This window comes from Oreochromis niloticus, linkage group LG17 (genome assembly GCF_001858045.2).
Source record: "Oreochromis niloticus isolate F11D_XX linkage group LG17, O_niloticus_UMD_NMBU, whole genome shotgun sequence".
In the NCBI taxonomy this organism is placed as follows: domain Eukaryota; kingdom Metazoa; phylum Chordata; class Actinopteri; order Cichliformes; family Cichlidae; genus Oreochromis; species Oreochromis niloticus.
The window spans coordinates 8,015,294-8,037,983 of record NC_031981.2 but is presented as its reverse complement, the minus strand read 5'-3'; the positions used below and the strand labels follow the sequence as shown (position 1 = coordinate 8,037,983).

The 22,690-nt window shown below is 38.4% G+C and overlaps 3 protein-coding genes across 6 annotated transcripts in view; 2 read left to right on the top strand and 1 right to left on the bottom strand.

Moving 5' to 3' along the window:
• Positions 1–3,183: 3,183 nt before the first annotated feature.
• LOC100701114 (aldose reductase) lies at positions 3,184–6,888 on the top strand. Its single transcript, XM_003450706.5, has 10 exons — positions 3,184–3,338; positions 4,152–4,319; positions 4,765–4,881; positions 5,023–5,100; positions 5,207–5,329; positions 5,445–5,551; positions 5,665–5,746; positions 6,132–6,215; positions 6,524–6,606; positions 6,722–6,888. Exons 1-10 carry the CDS (start codon positions 3,273–3,275, stop codon positions 6,762–6,764), a joined length of 951 nt encoding a protein of 316 aa, XP_003450754.1. The 5' UTR covers positions 3,184–3,272; the 3' UTR covers positions 6,765–6,888.
• Positions 6,889–8,299: 1,411 nt separating this feature from the next.
• On the bottom strand, positions 8,300–14,396 carry LOC100700843 (aldose reductase). Its single transcript, XM_003450705.5, has 10 exons — positions 14,213–14,396; positions 12,544–12,711; positions 12,322–12,438; positions 12,151–12,228; positions 11,080–11,202; positions 10,288–10,394; positions 9,903–9,984; positions 9,641–9,724; positions 9,467–9,549; positions 8,300–9,353 (listed from the first exon to the last, which is right to left on the bottom strand). The coding sequence occupies exons 1-10, from the start codon at positions 14,276–14,278 to the stop codon at positions 9,311–9,313; spliced, it is 951 nt and encodes a 316-aa protein (XP_003450753.1). The 5' UTR covers positions 14,279–14,396; the 3' UTR covers positions 8,300–9,310.
• Positions 14,397–16,226: 1,830 nt separating this feature from the next.
• Positions 16,227–22,690, top strand: part of tfec (transcription factor EC) — a 48,422-nt gene continuing 41,958 nt past the window's right edge. For 2 of the 4 annotated variants that reach the window (XM_013274683.3, XM_019347042.2), the window contains exons 1-3: positions 16,227–16,348; positions 16,487–16,563; positions 19,368–19,593. The gene's annotated coding sequence lies outside the window, so the exon portion shown is untranslated. The remainder of the gene's footprint in view (positions 16,349–16,486; positions 16,564–19,367; positions 19,594–22,690) is intronic. The other 2 variants (XM_013274681.3, XM_013274679.3) reach the window with 2 other exon arrangements.

The window sequence follows — 22,690 nt, the reverse complement described above, 5'->3', positions numbered from 1 at the left end:
TTAATTACATATTTTTACCCACTGTTTATCCAGCGCAGCAATAAATAACAGATAATTATTTCATTTCATGAAATGGCAAACCATTTTCCTACAATTTCTCTATGTCATTTAGTGGGTTTTTCTCAAGTACAAAGCAAAAGCTATGAAAAGGTGTTTGCATGCCTAAAATTGTGCTGAACTTACTTAATTGCCGTACCTGAGAAACAAACATAGCAGGAGGGTTAAAGCATTAAAACTGAATGCTCATGAGATCCAACCACAAGATGATGAAATAAAATATTAAAAACAACAAGAGAGAAAGTAGAAGAAAAAAAGACTGTGGCATAGCAATGCCCTTAACGTCTCCATTTGAAAAAAATGAAGTGAGCATGTGTATTAGCAGAGAGCTCTGTGGTGGTAAGGTTGGCTAATAAGTAATAAACAGTGGTTAACAAGTAATCCTGGTGGCCATCATATTTTTCATAAACTTGAATAAGGTTAGAGATCCAGCACGCCATGGTCTTGCAAATCTGCAGCGTCACAGACCTAGCATGACACTGCAGATTTATTTATCTCCAAGAAAGCATTTCTTATCTTGTCTTTTACGACAACACACATATAACACTGTGCTACAAATTAGGTAACTGGTTTGGTTTAATTGAAGGGCAGGCTCTGCTAGTTGGGCATGAAGCCACCTCACATTAAATACATATTATTTTGGTATGCAAAATACTTTGGATCACCAAAGTCAGGGTTAAAAGTGGGAAGATATTCTTTGTTTTTTATTTTTTTGCCACAACACCAGTATGACAGCAGGTGTCTATAAGTTGCGGTACTTACTGAAGAGGAGCAAACATAAAGGGAGTGACTTTTAAAAAAAAGTGGCAGGTAGTTTCAAATGCAATGTTTCTATCAGCCCAAAAAACATCAGCAAACACACAAACTGTTTGTGTGCAGTTTGTCACACAGTGTGTTGCCAGCTAAAGGTCCAGCTTCTGTATTTCATAGTGAGGGAAAAGAAGAGCTAACTTCAGTCAGTGAATCTAAGCATCATCAGCTAAAGTTCATATGAATCTCTGCTACACTTGATATAACCTGATCATGAACCACAGTCACCGGAGGGGACCAGTCACACACTGTTCTGTACTTTAAAACCATCACAGTACAGCAAACTAACTTATTTATCCTGCACTAACCTGCTTATTTCCATGCAGCTTTTAAATAGCAGTTAGTCTACCTCGATTTGTTTTGCAGCACATTTCACAATATGAAAAAGCATAATGTTGAATGTACAGACCCAATATCTGATTTAAAAACACGAGGAATTACATGTAAGCTTTACATTTACAGTTTATCAAATACCATTAAGCAGTCCTTACCTTTAAATCTAACCTCTCTTCTTCCTCTCCTGTCTTTCTTATTTTTCTCCATCTCTGAGAGAATTCCACCTTCATACCACCTTTATACCATCTAGAAAAAAGACAGCAGAAATAGTGTGTTGTCAGTGTAGAGGATGGAATCAGCCAGGACAACTCATGAAACATCTGCTGACATCTGGTTTAATTAAGTTGTGTAAATCCACAAAGAGCAGCAGGTCAGCTGATCACAGCCTGTACACTAGTCTGAAAGTCTGCTGAAGGTCTCAATAGAAATTATTGTGAGTTATGATTTTTTTCTTCACTCAGCGAATACAACCAATTTTAGGGTTCCCCCACTTGTTGAATCCCACTTTGCTGTACACATTTTCCTGCTAATTTCATCCTCTACAATGTAGGCAACAGAAAATAGGTATATTTCCTTTTTTTCTTCAGATTCAAGCTGAGTATAATTAAAATTTTAAAAAAGTTAGACTGAAGTTTGTATTCAAGCACGCATAAGAACTGTTCCTGACAAAGATGAAGACTGTGTATCTATTTTAGCAAGGTTGGCTAACGAGCAGGGAAAAGGGGTTAAAATGCCCCAAAAAACAAAACAAAGTTTTTATCATTAACATTGTGATCTTTGTGAGAACATCTGCATTTAGAGATATTCCCATTTTGACATGTCACGTTTAACATTTCATTGAAGCTGCAGCTGTAGTTTTCAGTGTGTTTCTGAAGTAATATTCACTGCATGATTCAGCATTTTGTTCTGAGAACAGAGTGCTGAATCACATGTTATCTTTTGCCTTGTGAAGATAACATGCACCAACATCTCAATAAACGCACTTATATTTACAACGTCTTCACCTTGACAGAACAGGCCATTAGCCAACAAAAAGTTGCTTCACTATCCTACTGCTGTAAACCCGACTCAGAAAAAGAACAATTTTTCTTTTGTGTCTGTTTCTCACTAGTTTATGGTAGGTGAGTTCTGACAGATTTTTGTTCTTGGGAGCATAGATTGTGAAAGGCTTGCCTAAACTTGGGTTGCTGAATAAGCCCTGCAGCAATCTTCCACTGAAGCTTTTTAATTAACATGACACTTAAACTTGGCTCTAAGCTTGAGTGGAAGGTTGCTGTCTCTCCTCCTCCACGTCCTGTGTTCAGAGATTCATTCAGTCTGACCTTAAAACACAAGCTGTGCTAATACAAATTTGATCAACTTCCATAATCTTATCTACAATACTTTCTGTGTTCCTGTGGTGGCTGTATATTAACTTTTCACTTTCCTGTAAACTCTTGAAACGACTGAGATTGCTTACTGCCTCAATTCTGACCAGTTTACAGCACTGTATATGGTTGTGAACATTATAGTAACTTTACACTAATTGATGTCACAGACATGTTTGGCCATTGCATATTTTTGTAAACTTTAGAGGAGTCATCTATTTCTGCATCTTTGTAAGAGGTATCAAAGCTAAGTGTCAATTAATTTTTAGGTGAAAAATTTCCTGTTTAACTTTCATTTTACTTTATTTGTCTGCAGATTTATGTATACACATATAAGAGGTTGCTAATTTAAAGTGAGATGCAGTCAATTGTCAGTTTCAATAACACAGTAATTTTGTTTGCAGCTTTTCAGAATTGTGCTCAGACTGAATAAAGACATTACTTTCAAATTTTCCACATTATCCAAATTGTGCAAATTATAGAACTATCCGTTAAAAAAAAATTTACATACACTTAACAGAATATTTCTGCACCGTGTGTGCAAGGCAAGCAGGGCCCATTGAAAGCCCTCCTATTTCACTGATATTATGTAAGAGACGGTCTCCTCCTACTACTAGAGAGAGTATATAGTAGTACTGAGTCAGCACACTCAAACAGTGAGTGTTCCGACTAGGTTGAGAACGTTACTTCAAAGCTACCAAAATGATACCTGCAGTTACACTTAACAATGGAGCAAAGATGCCAATAGTGGGTCTGGGCACCTGGAGGGTAAGTCTTATAATGTTTTCTTTTACACCAGCTCTGTGGGAGACTGCTAATCTGTCCATGCTCACCCTACTTTTCAAAGAATATTTCCGCTACTCTCATTATTTTTCACTGATTTCACTCGTCTATGTTATCTGTACTATTTATATTTAATTTTTTTTTATATAACAAATTCCCTATCTTGCTGATAGAGTCTGGCTACAAAAGAAAGCAAAGTAACCTGTTATTTACATAGTGCAACTAAAGTACAATAAACTGGATTGTAGAGGCTAAGCCTACGTTTGAAGCCACTGAGGTGTTTGTTAACGAGGGTGACGCGATGTCACTGGTCTGCATGAATTAATTAAACAGTCCAATAACTCCAGCAGTACTTATCTTGCCCTTTTTGGTCTTTATTCCAACATCATTTTAACATAACAGCGCAGTGGTCACAAACTGTTTGCCTTCTCACGATTAACAACACACTTGACGCCGATTACGTGCGTCTACCTTAATTACATAAACCTACCATACAGAAACTAAAAAAGGTGACCTCTAGCGGCAACATAAGGTATCAACCCAAAAATGGCTCCTACATGGATAGTGATGCTGGTGTAATCTGCTCCAGGAGGCTAAACATTAACATTTTATCGCTTACTGAACTTAATGACCAGTGCAAAATAGCTGTAGTAGTTATACTGGTGTTGCCAATATGTGTATTACATTCATATCGATGAACCCATTATCAATCAGTGATAAGTCGTGAAGACGCAAAAGAAAACCGCTTCCACACTTGCTTTATTCATTCCATGTTTTTCTATCATCTTACCTGTGCAGTCAGAACCAGGAAAAGTGACTGAGGCCGTGAAAGTCGCCATAAGTTGTGGCTACAGACACATAGATGGCGCTTATGTGTATCAGAATGAAGAAGAAGTTGGAGCTGGAATCCATGCAATGATTGATCAAGGAGTGGTAAAGAGGGAAGACCTATTCGCTGTGAGCAAGGTGAGCTTCAGAGACAGCTAATAAAAATGAGTATAAACCATTTTATTATCTCAGGTTTCCTCAGATTTCTTCCAAGGCAGTTATGGGATTTAGACCAATTTCCCATTGTATTTACTCTATCATGTGGCTTTATGTGGCTTTCACATGAAAGATCCCCAGCTGAGATGGGATAAAGACACAAGCTAGTGAATTCCTAGTGCTGGTTCCAAGGGTCAGTGGAAGGGTTGTGTCAGGAAGGGTTGTGTCAGGAAGGGTATCTAAGCTGAATCAAAAGTAACCACTCTGGAAATAAAGGAGCAGCTAAGCAGCAGTACCTTTATAGTAGTTACATTGTTAGTTGCATAAGGAATTAATGAGGGTACAACGGTCATACTATAACATGCTTACAGGGTTGGGGGAAATGAGACAGAGGCTTGTTTATACAACTCCTGTTTACTTTTCCTAGTTATGGTGCACCTTTCACCTTCCATCTCTGGTGAGGACAGCTTGTGAGAAGACTCTCAAGGACCTGAAGCTGGACTACCTGGATCTTTACCTCATGCATTTCCCAATGGGGACCAAGGTCTGGAAACTTCTGTCCAGTCCTTACAATACAGTTAACTTTCTCTAAAATCTCTGTGATGATATAATAGTGTTTATTATCAGACTGACCTATGCAGTCTAAATTTAATACTGTCTTGAACACATCTTTTGGCCACTGCAGCCAGGAGATGATCTTTTTCCTGTGGATGAGAATGGGCAGGTTATTTCTGACAACAGCAACTTCTTGGACACTTGGGAGGTAATATAAATGACTTATTGCACTGACACAGTGATAATCCCGTGGACTTGCTGACAACCAAGTTAAAATATGCTGTGCTAAAACCAGTTTATGATTTATCTTGAAGGCAATGGAAAAGCTGGTGGATGCTGGTTTGGTCAAAGCTATCGGCATTTCTAACTTCAACAAAGACCAGATTGAAGCCATACTTAACAAGCCTGGCCTCAAGCACAAGCCTGCCAACCACCAGGTAGATTTTGCAAAATTATTTTTTATTTATTTTGAATTCCGGAGGCATGCACTGTTAAAAAATGAAATGAAAATAAAAGTAAAATAAAGTCCCTGAAATGTGGTCGTTTTCTTAGATTGAGTGCCACCCATATCTGACCCAAGAGAAGATGATCAACTACTGCCACTCAAAAGGCATCACAGTGACAGCATACAGTCCTCTGGGCTCCCCTGACAGACCCTGGTAAGAGGATGTACAATCTATTGTAAACAAAGCTCATGTAGGAGTATAATCAGCTTTACTTCTCGAGGATATTAACAGTGTCACATTATTTTTCTGTCCTCTTCTACTAAAAGGGCTTCATCTGACGAACCCTCGCTGCTGGAGGAACCTAAGATCAAGGCCATTGCTCAAAAGTACAAGAAAACTCCAGCACAGGTACTGAGGAATTACACAAGTCAGGAATTTTGAAATTTGAATCTTCTAAATGAGACATCTCATGTTGGGTAAAAGGTCAGATATCAGACAGTAGGATCACGAGTGTGCAGCACAACCAGAGAACAAAGAGATGCAGTATTAAACTAATATTGAATACTTTAGTTATTGGGTGCACGTTGTCTCCAGTGGAAAACCTAAAACTGTGTGCTTACAGTTATGCAATGCTACATTTCAAAAGTTAAATTACTGATGTCAGCAAGGAGAAAAAAAAAATCCATACTGTCATGCGGTGGATTAGAAGGCTTATTAAAAAAATATTTGAATCATGGGAAATTTAAATAATACTGAACTGAATGACCACTGCTCGTTTGAACCATTTCCCCAGGTTCTGATTAGGTTCCACATCGAAAGAAATGTGGTTGTCATTCCAAAGTCAGTAACACCCCATCGCGTCAAGGAGAACTTCCAGGTACAGTAATCATAAATATTCATGGGCAGATTTAGTTTTTAGTCTTTTTAGCTAATATATATAATAATATATTATATAGGCTAATAATATATATTTAATATAGTGTATTCACACTGAGCAGTTATCATATGTAGATTTACTTGTGTAGAAATCTGCATTGTTGGGGGAATTTAGGTCATGGAATTATGCAAAAATTTTTATTTTTCTATGTTTTCATTTGGATTTTCATGATACTTGTTGGGTTCCATAGAGCAGCTCATATAATTTGTCGCAGGTTATAAGTTATTTTGCGGTTCTGTCTTTTTCAGCTGTTTGACTTCAAATTGAGCAAAGATGACATGAAGGACATCCTCAGCTTGAATAAGGACTGGAGAGGCTTCCCATTACAGTGGTGAGTAAAAATGAAGGAAGATTAAGGGTAAAGGGGATACAGAAAAAATAAAGGGGTGGCATAATTCTAAAATAAACTGTGCTATCAAGTAATGGCTATTGTCTTCTCTTTGCAGGGCTTCAAAACACAAAGACTTTCCCCTTAATGCAGAATACTAACTTAATATGGTTCACCATGCCTTGTTTATATCGGTTTTTCAACCTCTAATCTAAAATTTACATTTTTAAACTCTTGCTTGCATGTTTCATGCAGAATTTAAAAAATAAAAAAAAATCAATAAAATGAACAATGCAACTTGTGTGGCTTTTTTGCATCCTGTTAGCAATTTGTGTTTGCATTGGATGAATGTGAGTTCGGCTGCTTTTTGAGCCACAGTGAGGGTTTTGGAATAAGAGAGGCATTTCACTGAAAATGTCAAATCACTTCTGCCAGAACTAATTTACAATTGTAATTGCACCATGTTGATGGATAGATGCAGATATAGATAGATATATAGATGGAGGGAGATAGCACTGGTATATATATATATATATATATATATATATATATATATATATATACCAGTGCTGTCAGCGTTAATCTCGTTAAAATGACGTTAACTCCATAACCGCATTAACACGGCAAATCTCCATTAGCGAGTTAGCGCGGATCGCACTGGCCACAACAGACTCATAGAAGATCCTGAGCATTTTCTGGCAGATGTTGAAGGACCTCAGTCGCCTCAAAAAATAGAGACGACTCTGGCCCTTTCTGTAAAGTGCTGTGGTGTTTTTAGCCCAGTCCAGTTTATTGTTAATGTGTACTCCAAAGTATTTACAGTCCTCCACAATGTCAACAGTGACCCCCTGGATTGAAACAGGGGTCAAGTGTTTCCTGGTCTTCCTGAAGTCCACTATCAATTCCTTGGTCTTTGCCACGCTGAGCTGCAGATGATTCTGCTCACACCACGTGACAAAGGAGTCGACCACAGCCCGGTACTCTGTCTCATCATCCCTGCTGATGCATTCAACCACCGCGGAGTCACTGCACTCTGTGCAGTGACTGAAGTCTGTGGTGTAGAGGGTGAAGAGGAAGGGGGAGATAAAACCTGAATTGAATACAGTAAATCTCTGCTTGGGCTGGTCCCTTCTTTTTGTTGTCCATGTTGCGTATAAATGTAAAAACCACAATCAAAATAGACTATGCTCTCACAATATTATAAAAATGTTTGTCCCCACAGTCAGAACAGAATTGGGTGAAAAAAGGTTTTTAAAGATGCTGCCCCCGTTTCCTGGAACACTCTACAGACAAAACTGAAATTGTCAGGAATGTTAACGATGGGTGACTTTGAGTTGAGTGATAGAATACCTCTTTGGATAAATAAAAGATAATGTTTTTTAAATATGATTTTATTCTCTTCCACAGGACTTTATTAAACTAGCACTGTAACAACTGAAGCTGGATTTATAGTCCCACAAATGTACCTATCCGTGTACAATTTACAGTCAAACTGAGAGGGGAGAAGAGCTCTCACGAGACGCGCTGCAGGGTAGTCTTCGAAGACCCTGACTGTATGTCGCTGGAAGCGGATGACTTATGTGACTGGCTAATGACAGCTGGTTGACATGCACCGAGCACACAGGGGTTCATGGGAAACGGAGAACAGTAAATAAACTTCAAAGATCATAAAACAAAGCATGAAAAGCACAGACAATGGCTGGAGAGACACTTTTAATTGTTTTTAAACACTCAGTTTAACTTCAGCTCTTTGTATCCTACAACTTCGCTCTTTTCTGCGGCTGGCTCGCAGAACAGCAACAACACAAGAAAGAGTGGCCCACAGACCGGTTGTAGCACATAACTTGTACACTGCCTCCATCTGACAATAGAGTTCACTGCAGGTAGATGGGCAGGCCCTAGAGTGGAGTGAACGCGCTCGCTTTGCTCGACCATAAAACCAGCATGAGAAGCAAAAGCCACACCCTTATAACACAGTAATACACATGAATACAAAGCACCAAATACTGTATGGCATCACTCTAAGGCAACATGTGCTTCACAGAGATAAGTTTATAAATTAGACATTTTTTGCCTCTGTCAGGGACTGCAGGTATCACGTTTAATGCAAATTAAATCAAATTTTCTATATAAATGAAATGCATTTTTAAAAATTGTTGGACATGAAAGCTTAAAGGCAGTTAAGATTGCTCTTGTATGTGACACTACTAGACATGAAAAACTACAAACTAAATTACATTGTAAAGTCTATGATTTTTAAGTAGCTTGTTTTATTCTCTTCAGTAACATAACAAAGTTTACTTCATCCCAAGGCTCAATGCCAATATGCCACTACAGGAGTACAAAATCCAAAACATAATTATATTTTATAAAAACCCAAACATCAAATTAAGCATCAAGTTGTCTTTGGAGTGTGTGTATATACTTTAGTGGTAACACAGGAAGCTGGTATTTTTCCTGAGAAATGTAAGAGGAGTCAAAGCCACAGCAGGGTCATTCCATGAAAAAAAACATCAATCAGTGCTTTCCACCTAGCCCCTCATGGCAACTGATTTCTTTTGTACAATAAAGGAACAGTACAGGAACTTTTTTCCAGATTTGATTGATTTTACATGCAATAACCCAACAGCATAAACACATAAAGAAGAGGAAAGTAAGCAATAACAAAGACCCAGCGTTAACATGTGGAAACTTTGCAGTTTTCCTCTCAGAATTCAGCGTTGAATGGAAAGTCCTTGTGCTTTGTGGCCCTACAAAGAGAGAGAGGGGGAGAAAAGAAAAAAAAAATGAAATTCAAGCCATGTCTCCCTGTTATCCAACTCACAACTCCATGTTCAAAGCGCACACAATTATCCTGTCTCACCATTGCATTGGACAGACTCTCCAGTTCCTATTAAATCCCAGTATAGTCTTCATTTCCTCCTCAGTTAATTCAAAGTCAAACACCTGCAAATATGTATAAAATATAAGAATAATGAACCAACCAAAAGAAGTAAGTAACAAAATGGAAGGATAATCAATCTCCCCAGCTAAAGACCTGGAAATTCTCTTGAATGCGCTGCGGTGTGACTGACTTAGGGATCACAATCACATTTCTCTGGATGTGGAAGCGGATCAAGACCTGGAAATGAAGGAATTCAGGCTATTAACGTGATAAGGTGATTAAGTTCAATATAATGTTTCAGAGTACATAAAATAAGCAAGATTGATTTTACTTTTTTCTCTTGGATAGAAGTTACTCAAAATAAAATAGAATATATCAGTGGCATGTTCTGCCCAAGCCAGAAGGAGAGCTGTACCTGAGCAGGTGTCTTCTTGTGTTTCTCAGCGATGGCTTTAATGTTGGGATCCTCCAGGAGTGAGGGATCATCTGGTTTAGCCCTGCATTTTCAATACATGTTCAATAAGATTTTCTCTGTGTACAAAATAGTGTATTCTGTAAAACTAAATAAATAAATGAGACCCTGGTCTTATTGGCTTGTTACTTAATATCAAACTCGTGACAACATATGCCACAGAGAGGAAGAGGAACAAGAGTCATGAGTTGAAACTCGCTAAAGGGATATAACAGGCCGAACAGTATTGATAAATATAATAAAGGCAACGTGATAGTGGAGTATTTGGTCACTTTTCAAGGCCTGTTGAAGTCATTTTGAGGCAAACATATTTGCCATGCCTACTGACCATGGTCTGTCAGGGGATCCCAGGGGGCTGTAAGCTGTCACCGAGATACCCTGGGAGTGGCAGTAGTTGATCAGCTTGTCCTGGGTCAGGTATGGGTGGCACTCCACCTAGTGGGAAAAATGAGAAGCAAAGACCAGTGATCAATCTATGCATGTATCATGTCACTGAGCCCCTTTAAAACATGCATTATTTAATACATATTATTTTAGTATTTCCATTAAATGACTGAAGAAAAGGGAAGGAAAACTCAGTTTCACTTAAAAATTCAGCATAAATGTCTTGTTAAAGGACTAATACTCTTAGCATGGTTAAATGAAGTATTCTAGTACTGGCTTAGAAGGAAGATACAAGACCATAAACCTTTAGAGCCAGCTGGATTTATTTGGCATCATTTTCAGTGATAAATTTCCTGATAAGCAGCTATAACACTGCTGTGCTCTGATGACAAAAAGGAAAAGAATTGTGCTTTAATCTAATATAAAACACAACGTGACGTTGATGGTAAACCATGATTCCGAGAACAAACAAAAATATAAGGTCACCTCAACTAATTGGCCCAGCCTGAGGGGAAACTGCTGCCGCCCATCATGAACTAACAAGACATTTATTTCTCAGGCCTCACAGGAGGAGACAGATAATGCTATTACAGCCTCTTGCCCTTTAAGAACAACAAGCATGAAACATTAATGTTTTCTTGTTCCTTCATACCCCTGACTATTTAACTTTCACAACAGCTAACTCTAACAACAAACAGAAACGGTTATTTGAGACAATACAAATCATTTAGCATACCTGGTTGTTGGCAGGCTTGTATTTGAGGCCCGGCTTGTTGAGAATGGCTTCAATCTGCTCCTTGTTGAAATTGGAGATACCAATAGCTTTGACCAAACCAGCATCCACCAGCTCTTCCATTCCCTGAGAACATTTGGGATAAAAAACACAAAGACTTTGGTGCTGGAGCCTCCAATAATGCCAAACCAACCTTGACTGACTGGGTAATATTATTTGCCAGCGTCGAACCATCGTAGATATTGGTGTTAGCGTGCACGATATGCAATGATATAAAACCCTTTTTTCCTTCAAGATTATGATTTTGTCTGAAAAAAAAATAAAGATTTAAAAAAAATAAAACAAAATAATCAGAATTACAGAACAGTAACCACTGAGGCAGAAAAGATATTTTCATTAATAATGAAATTAATAATGGCTACAGAAAAAAAAAAGTAAGTTGGAAGTAGTGGAGGCCCATTTCTTGTAATTACCTCAGTACATCTGCAGAATTGTTTTTTTTTTTTCTCTCTTCCCATATTTTGTTACTGTTTGATAACTGTGGTGGTTTTCTCGGCCATAACTTTGTCCTCAATGAAAATCCCAGAAGTTCTCATTTGGGTTCATTTCAGGACTCTGGGCTAGTCATTTCATTATTTCATTTTTGTCAACTTGAAGGAAGTGGTTTACCCATTGTGCAGCGTGACAAGGAGAACTGTCTTGCATAAAAAGTGCTGACTGATTGGAAGCAGATGGGACTGAGGGAACAATGTGCCAATGAAGACATTTCTAATAAATATTAGTGCTCACACTGCCGTGTATCTGTATAAGATGACCATCTTTTCCCTTAAACCATGATCCTTCCTGATCCAAACTGACTGACTTTGTCACACATTCTGGGTGCAGTTTTTCCTGGTTCGACATGCCACACAATTTCTTATCTCCACAAAACAAAATGAAGTCTGCCATTGTCACTAAAGTGATATACTTTGACCTCTGTAATACTCACACCATGCAAAAAATTATTAGCACAGCACTATAAGTATGCCAAAGTGTAATTCGGATCATCTATCACATACAGTCTTATTAACTTACCTCCCATGTCTCCAGGAAGCTGGTGTTATCACTGATGGTTTGTCCTGTACTGTCCGAAGGAAAAAGCTCATCACCTGCCTGTAACAAGACAAAGGGATTATATGCCACTAAACAAGATGAGGGCAGCAAAGAGTTAAAATATTTTTATGTTTAAAACGAAAGTGGTCCTACCTTAAAACCCATGGGCCAGTGCACTAAATAGAGATCTAGGTAGTCCAGTTTAAGATCACTGAGAGTCTTCTCACAAGCCTTCCGGACCAAGGACTTTTCATGGAAAGTACACCACAGCTGTGAAACGAAAGCACACATAAGGCACGCATCGGTCATCAATTTAGTATAAAATCTTAAAAAAAACAAAAGGTACAACTGGTACTTTTTGCACCCATAGCTCACCTTGCTTACAATAAAAAGATCGTCTCTTTTGACCACACCATCCTTGATCATAGTGTGGATACCTTCACCCACCTCTACCTCATTCTGGTAGACGTAGGCACCATCGATGTGCCGGTAACCTGCAGAAATGGCTGCTTTCACTGCCTCTGCGACCTTGCCAGGTGGAGACTAACAAACAAGAGATGGTTAGCTGTTGTGGTACTTCTCACGGGCAGTCAGAGATGGGCAGTAACGCGTTACTGTAATCTGATTACTTTTTTGAAGTAACGAGTAATGTAAGGGATTACTATTGCAAAAACGGTAATTAGATTACCGTTACTTTAACGTAGGAACGCTGCGTTACTAAAACCGTGATTTTTTGCGAGAATGTTTTATGACAGTGACATAAGCGAGTGCGACGTTCGTGACAACAGCTGTCTGCAGATCAACAATGGATAATATATTGAGTGCGGGAGAGAGTATGAGCATGCAGCGTTTAAAGCGTGGAAGTACTGACCTTACTTTGAGTTTGATTCCATAAAAAGTGACAAAAACATTAGTGTCCACTGTTCACTGCGTGGGAAGAAAACTTCTTTTTAAACCCCTAAACTTCCATTATGCAGAGAAAGTAGGATTGGGCTGAAAGATCTATCGCTTTATTACCTATTCAGGTTGTAAATCGTGTTTTTAAAAACTAACTAAGTAATTAATTACTTTTGAAAATAAGTAATCAGTAAAGTAACGGGATTACTTTTTTGGGGAAGTAATCAGTAATTAGTTACTGATTACTTTTTTCAAGTAACTTGACCAACACTGTTGGCAGTTAAAAGAATCATTTAGACTGCTGTACCAAAACATCATGGTAGACTTACACATGGACCTGTTGTCTCTATGCAGACAACTAATAGTTAACATTTTGCACACTTCACAAAATGTAACTTAGAAAACACGAGTTCCAGTTCCTGATTTTGTATTGTTGGGAAAGGACCACTAAACAGGTTACATCTACACTGTCCTTGTCTCACTGTGTCCTCTTCACGTATACCATTCGTCCAGTGATAGTCTATAGTCTAACTGTTTTCCTAATGTTAATGCTACTTTTCCCATTATATCCACTTAGCTAGAAGCAATATCTGGGGGACAAATTCAACTTCCATCCTTTATTTAAGAAGGAAAGGTCAACACATTTAATATTCATTATATCTAAAAGGAGACTACAGCGACCTTCTCGGATGTCAAGTACACTAAACTTGCTGCCCTTACTGTTTACACAAGAAGGGTAAATGTGTCAGCTGTGCCTCAGCAGCAGTTACGTAGTACGACTTCCCAGTGCTTGTAACAAATCCTTAAATTACTCTTGATTCTGCGCACTGAATAACAGTGAAGCAAACGTGGGGCGTTAATCGACTGCCCCAGCTTCGCACAAACTTGGCCGTGTTTCTAGAAACTCGACCAAGTTTGGCTCCACTCCCAAAGGTGGGGTCCTAAAGTGAAGATAATGTCGAGCAGTAATTTCTGTTCTTATATGCAATTTACGTCGAAATGTCGAAAGATAACATGATAGAAGCTTGTTTTAAACGGCCATTATTCGTCTTCCAGTCATATTTTCTGTTGGCATGTTAGCTTACATAAAAGGCTAACTATAAACTTGTGCAAAGTCGGACGGCATAATAAATGAAAGCAGACGCACCTTCCACGTTCCCAGTCCCAAAATAGGCATTTGTGCACCGGTGTTGAGTTTCACTGAAGTTGCCATTTCTGTAGTGGAAAAGCTGAACCTGAATACGGTTGAAAGCAGACGAGGAGCGACAGCAAATGCCAAGTGCACCGCAGAGAGCTAGTAGATCGCTAGCATCGTCGATCGATTATTGATGTCTTTTAATTCATTTCTGCAGGATGTGCCACAGACAGCAGTCGCACGCATCTGCCAGTGTATTTACTGATAAGCAGCATAATTTTATCTTTATTTTAATCTTTTTTTGAGGGAAACTCAAGTACCTTTACAATCGTAAGTAACCTAGAAATAAATATTAATAAAATACTGAAAGACTATGGATAATGCTCCAGAAAATACTGATCTAAAAACAAAACAAAACAATAAAATATGTAGTACAGTGCAAAAATCTCATACTACCCCTCATTTCTTTATATTTTGCTAGGAAAATGGGAACAAGCATACATGAAAATGAAACGAAAAGACAGTTTGTACAATTCTAACAGTCAGTATTTGGTATCACCACCTTTATTTTTTAATGCAGACTGAACTTTTTCAGGCAAGCCTTTCAGGTACTTTATTTTAGTAGTCTTCAGAAATAATTTCAGTTAGTCTCCATCAGCCGGAGAATTTAGTTTTTAGGCCTGCAACTTGTGCTCAATAAAGGACACACTGCACACCATGCCAAGATATGTCGAGTTTTTGGGTAACACGAATCACCTTGTTTCTGCAGAAATACAATTTTTGGGTATTTTTAATAGATTTAACTAAAGAAACTGCAACAAAGTGTGTTTTTTTGACAGGCTGCCAATAACAAATAGCCTAAAAACACAACATTTAGCTAGTCTGACAAATAAGTAAAAAGGGAGCCAAAATCCAAAGAAATAATATGAAACAGTTCAGAAAAATCTGGAGAACTATTCAAGGCCACCTAAAAAAATACAACCGAGTGTGACTCATTGGAAGAAAAGTATAAAGAAATGAAGGGATGGGTCAAGACCTTTGCACAGTATGATACCTGCACAGTTTTGTTTTCTGTCTTGCAGTCTGGCATTTATTTCGTTTCACCTAACCAAACTCCAGAACTACCTGGCAAAATAAAACCTCTTTGCTTTTTTCTTAAATTTTGTTCGAGTCTACCATTGGACCACTAGAGGGCACCGTTACGCTTTACAAATCTGTGAAACAGTCTCCTCAAATCACCCAACTGAGGCTCAAAGGAAATACAGTTCCATAATTTTATACATTTGTCAGTGTACGCAGTAATTACAGTAAATGAAATGATTGATATTTTAACTTGAGGCTCCCAGAAACTCATGCTCACATTTACATTTTAATTTCAATTTAGAATAATTATTCTAAGCGCACTGACTGGACATAGGATGTGATATATAAAGAATTTTGTTTTATGTTTCTAGGATTATTTTTTTTAGGAGATCTTCATTACTTATAATCTTACACTAAATTCTTAAAGAGGATGTGTAGCATTGTTCAGCACACACCAGCCTTAAACCTTCAGAGACAGTTGAAAGAGGGAACAAATACAAGGTGACTTATTTTGGCAAAATCAGATAAAACCTCGCAGACCTTTAACTGAGCCATTCAACTTTCTGCGGAGAAGATAAGAGAGGGAGAAGATAGCCATATGAAAAAAAGAAAAACACACACACACAAAGAGAAAAGTTATGGGAGCCAGCAGCTACTGTGTACCTCACAATGGCTCTCGCTAAAGTTTGTGTCTCTTCTGATCTTCTCCCAGCTGGACGCCTGCTTTTCAGGCCCTCTCTCCTCTGATCTAACTTCAGACACTGGAGGGCCTTTTGCCAGCCTGCAAACTGTCAAAGTACCCCAGGAATCAAACGCAGTCGCACACTGTCAGGATCAAAGACCCGCAGGTAAACCAGACGAAGATACAGCCACATACAATTGCCACCTAAAAGGGGGGTTTTCATTTCAGAGGTTCTTATTTTGCGTCTGCAGGCAGACACCGTTTCACTTTGCCAAGTGCATCGATTAGAATAAAAGAAAAGAAAAACGAGCGGGCATTTGAAGAGACAACAGAGGCTCCGAGTTAAACCGAGTGTCTCTCAAGGAAACTTTTGGACAAAGAGGGTAGGTTTGTGTTGGAGGAGTATATTCTCAAAGAATCTGCAGAGAACAGATAGATTTTTATAGGATGGTGAAGTGGAACGGGCAGAGAGGGGCATCACAAATAAATACATAGATTCCAATGTATTTCTCCTCTTCCAGTACGTGTGGCCGTAATGAATGCCCTGTGCAGCTGGTGGTGCTTTCAGTGGTTCTACATCAGATCAGACACTCCACGGGTAAGACCTGGCCTGTCCTGGAGAGATCAAACACCTCATTTCATTTCTTGGCATTTGCTCCGTTCTCCCTGCCTTTTCTCTCCTCCTCTCGTCTGTACCATTGGCCTTGGCTTTGCTGTCTTTTTCTCTGTTTCTGCCAGAGCGCCCTGGGTCATAATCTTCACCCATAAATCTAATGTCGAGTGTCGTCTCTCGCTGAGTTCACTCACACACTGGCATTCCGCACATTCCGCCTGTTGAACAATAACAAGATCAGGGAGAGAAATCCCTACGTCATAAGTAAATCATGGTCATTTGTCAGGTGCATTACATGTTCTTGGAGGCACGGGAGATTATTTGGGCTGATTCGAGCCCTGCAGACATCAAGGAAGAATAAACTTAGAATAATCCAGCTGATATTTAAATTCAGTAGACAGTCTAAATAGATTTAGATCTAAAGTTTTTTACTCAATCAGCTGATTAGTTGATTGGCGATTGCTAGTAATTTTTAATCAACTACAAAAATAAATACTGTTTATTTGCTTTTATCAGTATTATAAAGCAGTAAGTTGAACATATTTTGGCAGTTAGTCTACAGGATGTTGCTGGATAGTTTCTACTGACTAATGCAGGGGCATGTCTTGTGATATATAGTATGTATAAAATTACCATATCAATGTGAGCGTGCACTTCACGCATGCAGTCACAGATTCACGACTGTTTTTTCTATCCTATTTTACAGTGATATGTAAAAACGAATCGAACGCTTTTATGGTACTAAATCAGTTAAGGCAGTTTTAAGGGGAACATCAGTGCTCAAGTTCCATCCTGAGAAATCGTGTTAATGCATCTAACTTCAGACAACAGAGGACTTGTGCCCTCTCTGTTGGTGTGTGAAGGCTCACATAGCCTTAAAATTGTGTTAAGACCCTGATTAAGCGAGAAAGAGAAGATTCTATCTCTACCAGAATAGTTCAGACTCTTTTTTTTTTTTTTCAAATAATGTTAGGGAATGTGTGTGTGAAAAGGACTATGTACTAACGTAACCCGACAGCGTCTCTGGCGTTTTGACTGAATACCTAAATTTCCTTTGGATTCATTACAGTATTTGTTTTTTTCTTCTGTCCTACAGTACGTCAAAGAAAAAATGCAACTTACTCATTCTTAAGAGTAGAAGAGTTGTACACTGTAACAAATTGCTTTAAAAATGTTAAAAAAAAATAATCAGAGTAAAAATAAAGTAATTGACCATTTTTTTGTGTTGTGAATACAGTTGAATACTGTAAATGCTGATGTTGATGGAAAAACCACTGTCTTATCGTATAATTCAGCATCTTCTTCTTTCTAATTAATAATCCGTGTGTTGAATTTAATTGCATTGAATGTGTTATGTGCTTTCCATTATAATGGGCCACTATCACAATGATGATGTGCTGTGCTGAGACTTTGTAGCTTTTTACTAGTTTCCTAATGTCCATACACCCTCCTCCATATGTGATTAATCATATTTAGTGATTAATCACTTCATCTTTGGGGGTTTTTGTTGGAAAATTTACCACAGCACCATTCCTGTAACCTATGGGAGTTGCGAAAAAGCTAACATCATGTGATAATCTGAGAAAGACAAGATACTGACTGCATGGTACATGGGCAAGAACATTAAACTGTTCATAGGGAGAACAGTAGGAACACTGAAATAACCATAGAATTACAAGCTGACAGTATTAGAAAGCTTGTACTCTTGACAGAGACTTATTTAAAACAAATATAGTTATTGTTGATATAATATAAAATAACACTTAAATGCTGGTAAATCTAGATGCCAGTACTTTTCCCGTAATTCTAACAAGGAAATTACCCACAGAGTATCAAAATCAAAAACAAGTCACGGATATCTCATAATAATTATTTTTGAGTGTTATCCTTTTCTTATGAGTTTCTAAAAACACACAGAGTTGTGTATTTTCACATGTGCTGACATACTCACAGCTTTGGCCTTGTCTGCGAGCAGAGGTGCCTCCTCTCTGGCCCCTCAGACGAGGTTTGGTTTTTGGCTTGATTAACCACTTAGTTCAGTCTCTCAGACACAAGATTGCAGGGAAAAAGCAAGTAATGAAGTGCTTTTGAATTTGCATTCCTGAGAGCTTTCACAGACGCCTTGATTTCAGTCTGCCTTTGCTGTTTGTTCTTTGTCAAGAGATGTCTGCTATTTTAACGGTAACGCGTAACAAGTGTCCATCCAGCCTCCTCCATATTGCTCCCTCATCAACCTAACTGCCATGAATAAACACAATCAACATGCATCTGAAGGGGAATTTGAAGGCTTTTTCTCTTAAATCGTCTCTGATGGGTTGTTCATCATTGTTATCATGCAGATTACAGTGTGACTGTGAATGCAGTATTGAAGCCCTTTCCATCTGGAACGAAATGCCACAATTTCATAAAGCTGACCGAAAACACTTGTGTGTTTTGTTCTTATATTTCAAGTAGTCGTGATCAGTTATGAACAAACTGTCTCAAGAATATGAAATTAACAGTATTCTGTCTACACTTGAAAGTCAAGCCTTTATTTTTAGTGTCGACCTTGACAACAATATCAAAGTGAGGCAGCATGCTGCATTATCAGCTGGAGTGTAATTTACCTGGTAAGTACTGTGGTTTTGTTGAGAATTTCCAGAAAAAAACCCCTCAAAGTCAGGTATAAAGTAAGTTCTGTTCACCACTTTACACTTTTCACATAACACTTTAAGACTCTAAGATTAAAGTAACCATGATTATGTCACACAATGACTTGCCAGAATCTGTGATTTTTTTTTTTCTGTTAGAGTGGCAGAGTGGCAGGTGACGTAAAAGCTTCCCTTTGCACCCCGCTTGAAAAGAGGAAATAGAATTTGGTTTAAATCTGGGGCCCTTTCACCAGCTCGGGCTTCCATGTGTCAAACGTCAACAAGCACTTTGACTTGGATAAACTGAAGCTGGACTTGGATATAGAAAAGCTACATAAAATATACCAACGAGACCCGGCTTTCAACAAAGAGTCCAAACAAACAGGTAAATGAGAATGTTTTCTTTGACAGACACACTAGAATGCAGTTAATATTGTGCAGGCTATAATTTTACTTCTATATGTATAATGCGTATCACCTGTTCTTGCTGTCATGTGTGATGAAGAGGAAGAATTGTCCTTCACTTCTCCACAAGTAACATCCTGTTTAACAGGAAGTTTGATACTTCCCGGTAGGCAGGTATGTTTTATTGGGTTCTTAAATAAATAGATTTTGTGCTCACGTGTGAGCATTATGTTGAGAAATTTAAGCAATTTGGATAGAGATAATTGAGATGTAAACATGTTGCTCGTATTTTAAGATTACTGAGTAGTGTCAGCATAATCATTTTACGGTAACTCGGACGCTCAACTTTTTCTTATGCAAGGCTCACATTTCTCAGATTTCTGAGACGGGACATTTCAGAGATGTTTACTTGGTTATGCAACACAATGAGGATATTTTAGTTTGCTGCTATACACTAAAATAATTTGATTCTTCATTATATTCATTTTTATATTCATATTTTAAAAGTAAGTTGATATTTGGACAAGATAACCATGCTGCATCAAGCCCCACAGCATCCCTTGTTTCCACTTGCAACCTAACAACATGTTATCATCGCGTGGGCATGTGGTCTATTTGTGTATGTTTGTCTGGGTGCCGCTTTAAGAAATCAGAATGACACAGCGGGAAAAGTTCCTCATGGGGGACTTCCTCATTTTCAGTCATCTGATATTATTTACAATATTTTAAGAAAAACTTCTCTAATCTTGCATCACGGGAATGTTGTTTTCGGAGTGCGTGTGCAATGTGGGGGCTTGGGGAAGAGAAAAAAGCGTGGAGAGAATGAGCGGTGTGGCAAAGAGTGGGGATGTGTGTAAAGGACTAATGGGACAGTGAGTCACAATGAAGATCAGCGGTACAGCAGTACGATGAACAGAAATGATCATAAAAGGTATAATTACGAGATTGCATCCAGTTATGTTTGGGGGCTTTTAGGTGTTATTAAAAGGTCAATGACAGAATTCAGTATGGCTTTTAATCAAAAATATGAGAAGGTGAAAGAAATTGTGTCAGTGGTGTGTGCAGATGTGCAGTGTGCAGCACCATAGATGTGTGCAGCGCTGCAATTACAGTCTTCAAAGGGTGGAGTGCAAATATGGAGTGGCGTGCAGCATTGTGGAAGTGGTACTGACTGACTGCACTCATTGCCCTCCATACGTTTTGCAATTTTGAGAAATCATTCTCCTCTGAGTCATGACTTGTCAGTAATGACATTTGAAAACTGACACCCATGCCTTTCAAATATTCTAGGATTGTTTTCTTCTGTTTGTGGGGACAAAACAATTTCAGGAAGGAAATAAAAGTTGGGGTTTTTTGTTCTTTCTTTTTAAAGCTTCTGAAGTGAGTAAGTGAGAGCACCACAGCACCACCTTGTGGATAATGTGGAAATGACAATTTGGTCAGTTTTACCTCCTCAGAAGCACATATGTGTTTACACATGGTTGTTAAGACATGGTTGTTGAGAAACAACAAAAATAAGAATAAGAAACCTGGAAGGCCAAGCCCAGTATTGTGTGGCTTCAAGTAGTAGGTTCTAGGTACCATTTCTGCAGGCGGTAGACAGATGTATGTAAGAAATGATGGGCTAATGGGGTAATGTGCTGGAAGAATGTAAACATTGTCTGCTCTGAGGACTGACTTCAAAGTGTGCCTGTGGTAACCTCCTCTCAGCTGTGGCCCTTGACCGATGAAAAGGGAAGGTGAATGCTCATCCACTCTCAACAGCTTCTTCCTGAATCCGCTCTTTGATGTCACTAAATGGATCTGATTGACACATACAGAACCTCTCTGTTTCTCATCTCTGGAGAGGGGTTGTTTTCGGCAATGCACAAGCATGCATTGGCATGTGTTTCACCCCCTTTTCTGTTGTTGTTCCTTCATCAGATTTATCATTTTCATCTTTTAGCATTTAGTTTAGCAAGCGTTAGACAAGAGAAGGTGCTTTAGTTTTAAAAATGTAAACTTTTAACTGGAGATCTCATTATTAATGCACATCCTGGCAGTTATTTTGCAGACACATAACAACCACAGGGATGAGTTTGCACAAGTATCAACTTCATGATTCTGTGGTTAAGGGTCAGCCCCAGGTGAGTGTCGTTTTGGTTTATTTATGTGACAAAAATTCCCAGCAGTTTCATATTTGTTAGACAATAAAAGCCGATTCCCCTTTTTCTTTTTCACAAAACCTAATCTGTTTCATAACTATTATTAAATGTGCCCACAGAACAACTGTCAAGTCTCTCTGTTGACCTTGCATTGACCCCTCCGGTTTTAAGTTTATTTTAGTTACATTGATTTCGCGATCATCATTTTTGAGCTTCTATATGTCACGTTGTCAGCTAGTGGGACTAATACAGACAGGCATATCTGGGGCTTCTTAAAATGTGGCAAACAGTTTTCAGTCACAATTTTGTTTAGGCCTCAAAGATCATATTATACAGGGAGTGCAGAATTATTAGGCAAGTTGTATTTTTGAGGAATAATTTTATTATTGAACAACAACCATGTTCTCAATGAACCCAAAAAATTCATTAATATCAAAGCTGAATGTTTTTGGAAGTAGTTTTTAGTTTGTTTTTAGTTTTAGCTATTTTAGGGGGATATCTGTGTGTGCAGGTGACTATTACTGTGCATAATTATTAGGCAACTTAACAAAAAACAAATATATACCCATTTCAATTATTTATTTTTACCAGTGAAACCAATATAACATCTCCACATTCACAAATATACATTTCTGACATTCAAAAACAAATCAGCGACCAATATAGCCACCTTTCTTTGCAAGGACACTCAAAAGCCTGCCATCCATGGATTCTCTCAGTGTTTTGATCTGTTCACCATCAACATTGCGTGCAGCAGCAACCACAGCCTCCCAGACACTGTTCAGAGAGGTGTACTGTTTTCCCTCCTTGTAAATCTCACTTTTGATGATGGACCACAGGTTCTCAATGGGGTTCAGATCAGGTGAACAAGGAGGCCATGTCATTAGTCTTTCTTCTTTTATACCCTTTCTTGCCAGCCACGCTGTGGAGTAC